Source organism: Strongylocentrotus purpuratus, unplaced genomic scaffold (genome assembly GCF_000002235.5).
Source record: "Strongylocentrotus purpuratus isolate Spur 01 unplaced genomic scaffold, Spur_5.0 spur5_scaffold_8, whole genome shotgun sequence".
In the NCBI taxonomy this organism is placed as follows: Eukaryota; Metazoa; Echinodermata; class Echinoidea; order Camarodonta; family Strongylocentrotidae; genus Strongylocentrotus; species Strongylocentrotus purpuratus.
The window spans coordinates 30,578,274-30,590,408 of NW_022145614.1; the positions used below are offsets into that span (position 1 = coordinate 30,578,274).

The following is a 12,135-nucleotide window of genomic DNA, read 5'->3' on the forward strand; positions in this document are numbered from 1 at the left end:
AGGTAAAATTAACGTGTTTTTATACTATGTTTTTTCAGGGGTGCTACCCTCCCCTGGATCCGCCACTGGCACATACATCCATCAATACGCAGAAGACCCGGGGTCTCATGATATATTTATGGCGGGCGATCAATTGGAGTTTACTCGCATCTTGAAAAACTAATCACCAGCCGCTGATAATAATTAATTATCTACGAATCCGGACTTTAGCCCTGGCACGTCTTAACAACACATAATCATTTACGAAACCATTTAGATCATTTAGACTTTAGATACAGACTGAAATAGGGAGATTGTGTAAGACTTAAGCAGGTAGGTAACACAAGGTTCCTGGATCGACATAGTCTATATACTCTTAAGATTCGATAAGATGGACTTGATAGCAGAAATGTCATTCCAATATATGCTCCAGGAGGTGTTTCGCTTTAGACAGTTTCCTTTTAATAACTTGTAACCACAAAATATCAGATCGGGACAAATACATCATATTAATTGGAGATTACTCAGACGACAAGGAAGATTGAAAGGATTTTAAAAATAAAGTTGGATATATATTCAGAAGAGGAACTTCGAGCTAAGGTAACATTATTTGAATATCCGGTAACCTTGGATGTGTTTCTGAGGGAGGAGAGAATAAAATGGCGCGCCCCAATAACCTACAAATCCACTGTTCAACGTTGGTCTTTCTTCTGGCTACTTCTCTCGTCTTTATAAAAGCGAATGGTAAGATGTTTCCAATATACTTAACTTTAATATTAAACACTTTATCTTCTAGAGCTATGTGATTAAAAGTGCATTTAAGTTATTTTAATGGTTATGAAATCAATGTAAAAGCAACAGCAACGACATTAATGCATAAATACATGTACAACAATACTGTGATTTGAAAGACAAAATTTAAGACAAATTAGTCTTCCACTTTGTAGCTTTCTTATAAAAAACATTTAAAACCTTTAGAAGTGTTGAGTAATTCGTAACGTTCATGAAAAATTGAACTTTACATATAAGAACGTGTTTGAGCGAAACATTGTCTGACTGTAATGAGAGAGATATTGGAAACAAAATCTTCCGAAAACGAAAATGAAGTTAATACATTATATGAGAAAAGATGAAATTACAGCTTTAAAAAAATACGGAAAAAAAAATCGGGAAAAAATCGCAGCGGAGGAGATATAGAGCAATTTGATGATAAAAAGACCTTTCAAATAATTATCGTCGTAAAAGAAAAATGAATGTCAAATTGGAATCAAGTCCGTAAAATAGTTGTAGCAAATCAAATCAAATGAAGAAACGAGAACATTGAGATAAGTAGAACGTAATTTATGATTTTCTTTAAAATGTAGATTTGTTTTTGTTTTGTTTTATAATCCGTATAAAAGAACATAAATAACAATACGGTTGGATCATTTTATTAAGGGCCATTGATATAATGGATATGTCCTTCCTAGTTGACCAGAAAGAGAGAAAGAAAAACAGAAAGCAAGAAGGGAAGTAAGAAAGATAGAGAAATGGAAATCCTTCTCGGGTTGAAGATCGTAGCAATGACAAATTTGCATAACAGATTATGATGCTCATTAAGCACTTTATAATCGCCTTAAATTACCCTAGTGCAAATGTGTAAAACAAACTTAATCAAAGACAGTTTTTGTTGTAATATACTATTTCATATTTTGACACAACAATACAAGAATGCAAAGCGATGTTAAGAAACGTTATAATAATGATTTAATTAATTAATATCGCGTCATAACACAACAGCAGATATAAATTTTTGTTTAAATAGGGAAAAAATAATGACATGACTGGGGATTGAGAGGAGATTAAACCATTAATGTAAGTTATATAAAGTTAGCAAGAGTTGGTGACAGTTTGTGTTAAATCGGATAATGAATAAGATAGTTTTCATGGCAATTTGGTCTCAATGATGTAGTAATGAACTATTTCAGCATTAGGTTTATAAAAAAAAAAGTTCAAATGGCGCTTTATTCATTTCATGATGAAACGATCTGCCATCCATAGGCTATGGGAGCTGCAACAATTACAAACTCTGCATTTGATAGCTTTTCTTTCTTTTTCATCACACATGTAATTGTTATTATTGTAAATGAAACATATTTACCATTTTCTGTTTTTGTTTTTCATGTTTAATGGTTCCGAAATAAACTGAAGTTATTTGACTTCAGTTGAAAGAGGAAGCTGTTTATTTACATATTTTCTATGTCCTGACGTGAGTTATTTGATAAATATTAAGAAAAGAAACAATTTTAGTATAACAGCGAACTGACAAGTATTAATGACGTATATGGCAAATCCTGGTCGATTATCCATAGGGGTTTTCATAATTATTATAATCGTATACCTTCCTTGTTCTATATCGGGTTCATCTAAATATCTGTTTGTTTATTTGCTATTATTAGCCCAGGCAAATTATTAATGTTTAGTTCCCCGTTTAACATGTTTTAACAAGTTTAGCATTCCTCTAAAACTGAACTAAACAAATTAGTCATGATCAGTAAGATTTACGAAAAAAACAAACCTAAAGCAATTTCAGTATTATTTTCATCCGACAATGATTGCTATTTCTACAAGAGGGTATTGTAATTTCACTTGAGTTGATTTTTCGAAAGTCTTTGCCATCGTGTTATAGTGAATGATTTGGTTTAAAGACCGTCAATACTACTCGGCCAGAAGGGATTAGACCACACAGCGAGGTCACTGACAGGTGGCTATCTCATTAACTCAGCTCTCAACTAACATAAGAAAAAGAGGATCATGGGGGACCAACAGGCACCGATTGGGGAAGTTTTTTTTATATAGAGGGAGCAAGTAGCTACAAGTAGGACAGTGAGGCTTAAAAGAATGAAAAAAGGAGAAGAAACTGAAACAGAGCGATGATGGGCGACGGGGTATCCCTTTGTCACATTCTCTAGCCCCCCCCCCCCCCTCCCCGCAGACGAATCACGCAATCGGCACAAATACATACACACAAACCCTAACACACACCCATACACACCCGCACCCACACTACACACACACCCACCCACATGTACATATATTTGCATGTCATTACCGCTCCTATTATGATGTGTCATGCGGTACTGTGTAGGTTATTTCTCTTGTGTAATATCAACAGAAGAATCGTATCTTTACTAATGGATTAACCATTAACCAGACTTTTTCGGTCGGTACCATTCGCTGATGGTGTACTCAATTAAAGGCACTACATGAAACAAGACAAAACAAAATGTTAGTGTTCCTAGCTTAGCTTATTCGTATACATCAACAGTATAGGAAGGCCTGAGACTCATATATTTAGAAATCGGTGTATGGAGGATTATTTTAATGGTTTGGCCGGGCTTTTTCTCATTAATATACCGTAGTTATTGTTTATAGAGTCTGACATCGATCCCTTTAATTAACAAAAAATTTAAGAAATGTGTAAAAAACATTAAAAAACGAAACGCGTGTTTAATTAGATTTTTTTCAATATATTTCAAAGAACCCCTCTTAGTTTTAAAACATTGAATAAAATTCATTTTATCTTCTATAATAACTTATGACATTTTACAAATGGATTGTTATCATGTTATTGTACAATAATTATATAGTTCTATAATCATTTTTCTTTGCCTGTACATTGGACTTCTACAGAGTTTATCTTTTGTTGACGTCAATGGCCTATTTTTCAATTATAAATTTAAGGTCAGTCACTTTGTTAAATAAACCTTTATCGAATTTAAACTTATTTGTAATGAAGATATTTTAGATCATTCTCTGATTAAAAGTTGAATTCCGCTAAAAGAGTGTGCGATTCGTGCAGGAACGTCGCTGACAATCTCGAGTGTATTAAGGGGAGGAGTCTTACGTACTAGCTTACCGACAATATGAAAGACAATATTCCACCAAGAAAGAAAACAAGTTCCCAGCTTTTTAAGTTCACAAAGACAGAAGCAAGGAAAGAAGGAGATGGAAAGTACAAAAAAAGTCGTCAACCTCTCCGATTAGTAGGGTTGGGCTCAATAATAGTGACTGATATGTCGACATTAAATTTAGAATAGGGCGTCAAAAGAGCACGCTTCCGCCAATCCTTCGTACCAAACTCTATTCACATGTTAAACCAATTCGTAAAGAGCTGATAATAAACGATAGCATTTCAGTTACCCACAATTGTTATTATACATACATGTACATATGATTTTAATACGACCACAATGATATAACTGCATATCTATCCATTTTTACGAATAATGATGGCGTTGATAATAATAATAATAACAATAGCAATAATGATCATAATTATTTGAATTTATAATTTGTTCTCATAAAGCTTAATACATCAATGATGATTAAATAGCCTGTTAAAAGCAGTGGAGAGGTATTTTTAATCATCTAATCAGAAAAGAAGTTTAACAATTTTGGATGTCCTAAAAATTATTTCTGTGAAAGGACGAGATTTGTTTCTGTTTTGGAATCGTTTGCTTAATTGTTTGTATGTTTCATATTATTGTGCTCTTTTTCTTGTATTATTGTAATGCTGGTGAGAAGCATATTTTTTCTAAATTGTGGACGAAATAAATATCAATATCAATCTCCCCCCTCCCCCCACAACCATAAACATACACACACAACGACTACCCAAATAATTGTTGTGTGAGGGTGCACGTGCACGTTAGGAAATGGAAGAGGGTGACAGCTTGGAAGGGAAATCACAAATAGGCCTATATTTCAAATATACTTATAGACTATTTATTTTATTCATTATCATGATCACTTTATTTAATGAAGCAGTTTTCTTTATTATTTGAAATGGTTCATTTTCGAATTCTGTTGATTTTTCCCATTGATTGGTTTGATTTTCAATGTTACTTTTATATCCAGCTTCTTAAATTCAATACTATATTCATTTTACATTCATTTTTCAGAAGATATTCCTATACCATTTCATAAGAAAGTCATCATGATAATTATGTCAGTTTTTAAAGACAAAAAGAAAGTATAATACGTCGTGCAAAATAATGATTCGATCATATAGGAACACAGGGGTGATATGTGAATTTGTTATTTATCTAATATAGCTAACATGTCCTTTAAAAGGTGTAAGTTTTATGTCTGTTTTACGTGAATCATTTTATTACAATCTACACAATTAGATTTGAAGCTATAGTACGATATAAATCAGTTTCAATCTTGTCAGGCAATACAAACGTGGACAATTCAAGATGTTCACACTGCTTCTACAAAAATGTTAAGTTATGAAACTCACTTCATTCGGTGTCAAAAGGGTTGCCATTGACTGTAATGCTGAAAGTCAAATCCTGGTTGTAACGTACTATGTTACTAAGTGTTCGCTTGATCACTCTTTAAGGAGTCATATTATTAGCGATCACTCCTTTTGAAGTTTAATCCACTCCTAAATCATAGTGGAATTCACTCCCAAGTAGTGGTTCAATTGCTCTCTTAGGAGTGAAATCCACTTTTTGAAGCATGGATTTCCAATCCAAAATGAAGTGATCTTCAATATTATGACTCCCCAAAGTGGGTATCCATTCCTGTATATTCAAAGAGTGCTTGTTTTGTCAACAAAATTAAATCAATCCTATTTGAATGGTCAAGCCCCCATTTATTTGTCCGAATTATTAAATTGCATCCATATACACAAAACTTACACGAAGTACAAGCTGCTTCTAAAACCAACTCACACATGAACAAAAGTAAGTTTTGGAGATCGTACTTTCAATAATAATAATCTCCAAGTTTGGAAGCGCTTAGTGATTCTAATAAGCGCTATATAAAAACTGAGTATTATTATTATTATTATTATTAATTCCGCTCTCACATGGCATGAGAAAAGTGGCATCTGTTGCCGTCTTCAAAGTCAGAAGCTTTTAAATAGTTTTTGGTTGTGGGTCTGTAAAGTAGCACTGTTAGGTGTGTTTTTTGTCCATCACATCGCAGTAGAGTAGAATGTAATAGCTGGGCTACATAAATTTATTGATCTAATTATTATTATATCTTTTTTTTTAAAATCTTTGTCATTTCAGCTACTGTACGCCTGGTGAATAATTTCGATACAGAAACCAACAAAGGCAGAGTAGAGATCTTCTACGGCGACGCTTGGGGTACAATCTGTGATGATAATTGGGATATACTCGACGCCGACGTGGTGTGCCGACAACTCGGGTACACCGGGGCGATCCGGGCCCTTAAGAGAGCCTACTTTGGTCCGGGGGAAAACTTGATATGGATTGATGACGTAGCGTGCACAGGGAATGAAAAGAGAATCCAGGACTGCCCCAATTTGGGATGGGGCACTCATGACTGCTTACATCTGGAGGATGCGTCTGTGGAATGCTCAACGGGTAGGTCTAATGCTTTTATACACAATGGCGTCGCCAACGGTCAGAGGGAGGGGGTGCCCTTCCCATACTTATGGATATTTGTGGGTTTTCGGAAATAATTATTTAATATTAGTCATGCACTTTCTTTCAAACTGTATTCGAATTCGTTTAGACTACCACAAAATGCAATAAGGAGGTGAACTTGAAATAGCTTGACAAAAGTATCAAACCCGACCCAGCCCGCCCAGGTATATGTAATAGCTAACATAATAGCTATAAAGAATGTAAAACAAATACGGTATTGAAACAAAATCTTTCGACCGTCTGCATGGAAGTCGGACGGGCAACGAGGTGATCTTTTTTTATCAAAGACATATATTACTCGGTAAAATTCAATTTAAAAAAAGTATATTGAAATGAAATAAACATTGCACCAACACTGGGTAATATGATGATAAAGGGTAAACATATTGATCGACATTCAGTGTGATTATGAACTGGTACATAACTTCGCCTTTTATTAAACTCAATATTTATCTTTATTTTTTATAATCTATGAAGCCACCGTTCGCTTAGTCGGCGGTCCCGATCGTTACGAAGGCAACGTCCAAGTCCTGGACGACGAGGGCAACGATTGGGGCTACGTTTGCGACGACCGCTGGGACGATTTCGACGCTCAAGTTGCCTGCTATCAGCTGGACCAACGTGGACACGAGCATACCAAAAACAAGTCTGCGTACGGAACGAAGAATGATGGGCCTTTAGTCCTCAACAATCTCGACTGCGCGGGAAATGAAGACGCTTTGCAGCGGTGTCCTAACAGAGGCATTAAGAATTGTATGCACTCTGACAAGGCTGGGGTCGGCTGCTTTAGAGGTAGGCACAGTTCGAGTTTGCTTTCAGTTTGAGTGGTATCTCGGAGTGGTAGGTTTCTTTTTTCTGTCCCTTTTTATTCTTTCATTTATTTGGCTTTGTCACTACTTATATCTGTCCTCCATTCATTATCACAAATTATTTCAACGGGGCCTACAACTTTACAAGTTTGCTTTCATGTATAGGTCCCTTCATATTTCTCTCAGTAAAATCAGTACTTTATATTGACCACTTATCTTTATGTGATTTATTATGTATCATTGATCGTTATTTCATCACGAACAAAAAAAGTTGTACTTTAAAAATATATATATATATATGTAACATGAGAAATATGAAATGAAATGAAACCACGACCTTTGCATTCCCGGTCAAGTGCTTAAACCACTCGACCAGTCATTACCCGACCCAGGAAAAAATACCAGCATAAAGATGAAGTGCAGGTTAATTTCTCCAATCTTCGTCGAATTACAAAGGAGAGATGTGTAAATACAGGTTTCAATTTGCCTAAAGTTCTTTTGTCTAATCCAAGATCAATGAATAACAAATTGGATGAGCTTGAAATCATTGTGAGAGATCGTGGTGTTGATAGTAGCTTTAACGGAACCATGGGAAGTAAAAGACTCATCTCTATTTTAATCTTTTTACCATGCTTGTATTGACATTTGTAAACATTTACAGCTGTATTTCTGGAAACCTGTGCAATGTGTTTATGGATTTTAGTTACAGAATATAAATGTTATTTTTGATATTGCTAGTTTTTTTTACATGTATATATTTAAAAGTGTTATCTATTGTGCCGAACATGTAAACGTGAATATTCCAGCCAAGGCTGTCCTTCACGTAACATTGTATTTGTATGAACCATGTTTCTGCTATAATCAAAACCATTTTTGAATTGAATTGAATTGAAATGACTGCAACACCTCTCATTATATTCAACTATATATATATATAATGTCCTCATTGTCTTCTAATTATAGATGCAATTGAAGAGGGATCTGTACGATTGGCTGGTACAGGGTATCCCAACAGAGGGCGAGTAGAGGTCTATCACAATGAAGAATGGGGTACCGTTTGTGATGATTACTGGGACTACTATGATGCTAAGGTAGGACAATTGAATTCTCTTCACTTCTCGTCCCAAACAAGTCGACTTTCCGAGTTTAAAGAAGTTGTCTTCTCGTCTTGATCCTTATCCTAAATTATCTCGTCATCTCGTCGGAACTCTTAAGCTCCCGTAAATACCTGTCATCAACTATCCTGAATACCAGAATTAGTATCACAATTAATAGTATGGGGTGTTACATCGCCTCATTAAAAAAATGACCATGTTGACCATCTGAAATAATCAAGCGACTTAAACGCACGCACGCACACACACACACACGCACCCTCACACATACACACTCATGTACGAACATACGCACACATTGAAGAGTTTCATTGCAACAGTTTATTATTTCCATACGTAGCTATCTACGATGTTTATCAGTTTCTGTAACTTTCAATATGAAATAATCCCACTGTTTTAAGATTCTTGAAGATATCTCCTTCTCAAGTTACCGAATTAAGCGACAAGAATATTTGACCAATTCTTTCTGGAATATTTCCTGTTGCTTTTATCTTTTTATCACGTCCATGAATATTGAAAGTACTATGAATGAAAGTTAAATCAAGCATAAGTCTGCATTATTAAGAGGATCATGAAGGGATATATAGTTGGTATTATAGGAATTTATTGTGTTTACAAAAGATGGGTTGGGGAATAGTACAGGAAAGGCAGCAGGGAAGACTGCAATAAGAAGCATGGAAATGTAGAAAGACATTGCCGTCAACTCTTTCAGCGGCAGGACATTAAAGAGAAGAAGAAGAAAAATATCCATAAACCTCCAGTGGCTCATTTCTCAATCACCATCCTCGGTTACCTCTGTCTTCACAGGTTGTTTGTCGGCAGCTAGGCTTCATCGACAGTCAGCCCAAAGCCTACTATAAGAGTTACTTTGGTGCAGGCGATGGTAGGATATGGCTGGACAACATGGCGTGTGGAGGCGGTGAGGATCGGCTGGAGTACTGCATCTCCAGTAATGGCTGGGGAACACATGATTGCAGCCACGGTGAAGATGCAGGGGTTTATTGCGACGAAAGAGGTAAGCTTTCTCGTGTCATGGCTTAAGTTTTCTTTAAAGCTTCTTTTACAGTAATCTTTAAAAAAAAAAAAAACTTAATTGTAAGCATTTTTTATTTTCGTCGAATAAAAATTGGGGATCAATCATTGCAAGGGATTTATGTATTCATCAAATTTCAAATTGCTTTCTTTGCAGGTTGTTCGGAAAAGCTTGTGAATATAATTTATACAATCGATCGAGAGAATGATATAGCTTTTAATGTTGTTTTGTTAACTTGCAGGTGATTTCGATGCAGCAGAAATAACGGGGATTATACTCGCATCTCTCTTTGGAGCGTCCATTCTGTTCTGCTGTGTCAAATACATTTGCTGCGAGGCCGCTTCTAACAAGAGACAGCAACGGCGACGACGGTCGCGTGGTCGACGCCAGAGTAGAAGATCGCCGACGGCAGCGACGAGACCTACCGACCCTGAAGACCATTTCAACGCACACTTTAACAGCGCGTATACGATCAGTGATAATTATGATGAAATCTTCACCCCTCCAGGATTCCCTTTCGCGTACCCAAGTTCTGCACCGCCACCGTTCTCCCCTACTGATCTGCCTCCCGCATATGACACCATTATTTCCACTTCAGGACCAGCCGATAGTGGAACACCAGTTACCAGTGGCGACACCGCTATGGGTAATTCTGTGGGCGCGAGCGATGTTGTAACGAATCCAATAGCTATGGCTCCAGCACCTCCACGAAGTACAACTTCGGTTAATGCAGGACCAGTTCCGATGCCAGAAAGTAACTTCGCTTATCCTCTAGCTCAGCCAGCTAGTAATCTTCCTTATCCTCCCGAGCCAGTGATGTCCCAACAACAGGCCCCAATACCAGCGAACCCACCGGCAGCCATGCCATCGATAGAGGCCGTGGCGCCACCGCCATATGCCATGGCAGCTTCACACCAGTTAGAGCAAAATAATGAACCTCTCTCACCATCATCGTCATGTCAACCTACCTACCAAGTGCCTATTGAAGGTCAGGTTCAACAGTCTCCTGCAGCCCCCTCACCGGTCAAGTCTGTCACGGTAGCAGAGACTTCTGCTACTAATGATCAGGCTCATGCGCATCTGAACACTTTCGAAGAAACAAGCATCACCTATATTGCCAATGCCGAAGAGTCAATTGATCTAGGATTGCCAAAATGATAACGATAAGTTATCAGACGCGTGAATTGCGGATACTTAACAAAAATGAATGGCTCCTAGCTTTTCTAATGAGCGTTACCAAATATAATTTTCTTCCTCCTTTTGTCTTCAAAATAAAGTGACTGGACGCTTTTAAAAAGCATATTGATCAGGTCAATGTGTAGAAGTCGGGATCCAGGAGGGTTATGATCAAATACGCAAAATCAGCATATTAGTACAGCAGTTGCAGGATGTCATAGGGCTAATTTGTATAGTCAAGAACTGTTTTAAGTAATGGAAATAGAAGTTTATGTACTAATTATCTGATCACTAAGCGTTATTTTGTAGACGCTAAGAGCAGGCATCTGTATGAAACCTTATATAGAAACATGAGGGCACTGGGGCTGTGGGGGCATATGCCCCTCAATTTAACAGAGGAAAGGGTAGCAAAATGAAAAGTTGGAGAGAGGAAGAGAGAGAGAGAGAGAGGGGGGGGGGGGGAGAGAGAAGGGGAAGAGGGAGGAACGTGAAAGGTGGTGTATAGGAGATCCCAACTCGATCCTATATGAAAAGCCTTGTTAATTAACAGTCCATCCTCTATTGCATGGTAATGGCCAATGACCCCCTAAATGTCTTGGTCCACTTAACGTCATTGGTAGGGATACAGCGATATTAAATATTGAAGCTTTTATTGCATTTTATTACGGTTATGTATGAATATTTTAAGTGAAATTTTCCTGAACATAATAATAATAATAATCATAGTCAAATCGAAATCGCGGACTATTGTGAGCGTCGTCAAAGGTATCAGCTAATCATTACAGAAACAACCCAATTAACATTTACCAAATTTGTATCAGACTGCAGTCACTGCTCAGTTTTAAATCACAATTAACAGCATCGTAACCTCCCTGCGGCAATCACCGATAGCCACATGTAATAATCAGAACCATCTAACAATATGATGTAGTCGCGTACGTTTCGGGGGCAAGAACACAATATTATCATGTGCCATTATTGACGCAAACTGGAACCAAGTTAGCCAAATGTACTTTTGGGAGAAATTATAGCTACTATAATCTAAGTGAAATATTGTCTCATAAGATATAACATGACATATATTTTTGAAAATGTTTTTAACTACATTATCGCTTGTCATCTGAAACTTCTATCTGAATTTAATATTTGAAGAAAAAAAAATCTTTTCTTTCTTGAACAGCGGAAATGTTACGAACAAAGCTTCGAATTTTCATAATGTTATTCTGTAACAGGACTTGCACATGATGACATTTAGAAGTAATACAATGAAATATTATATCTGACATTGTGCATATCCAATGTCATTTTGTTACAGGCCTTGTAGATATATGTCATTTAGGAATAAAAACTTCAATGAAATATATTATTTGACATTGTGCGTATCCATTTGTATTCAATTGATAAAGTATAAAAGTGTTACCATTTTCCCCATGAATTAATTATGCATACCCGGTATCATAGTTATAATTATGTCATTTCATTCCAATAATTTGTCATGAGAATGTATTTGTTTTGTTTGTATATCGTACCCATTTTTGTTGAATGGACATAAAAGCAGTAAATGGATGAATAACAATAAA

The 12,135-nt window shown here is 36.4% G+C and overlaps 1 protein-coding gene across 1 annotated transcript; it reads left to right on the forward strand.

Annotated features, from left to right (window-relative positions):
• Positions 1–102: 102 nt before the first annotated feature.
• LOC594134 (neurotrypsin) lies at positions 103–12,135 on the forward strand. The gene is made up of 6 exons (XM_793583.5): positions 103–723; positions 6,042–6,359; positions 6,900–7,214; positions 8,195–8,322; positions 9,154–9,361; positions 9,621–12,135. Exons 1-6 carry the CDS (start codon positions 639–641, stop codon positions 10,535–10,537), a joined length of 1,971 nt encoding a protein of 656 aa, XP_798676.4. The 5' UTR covers positions 103–638; the 3' UTR covers positions 10,538–12,135.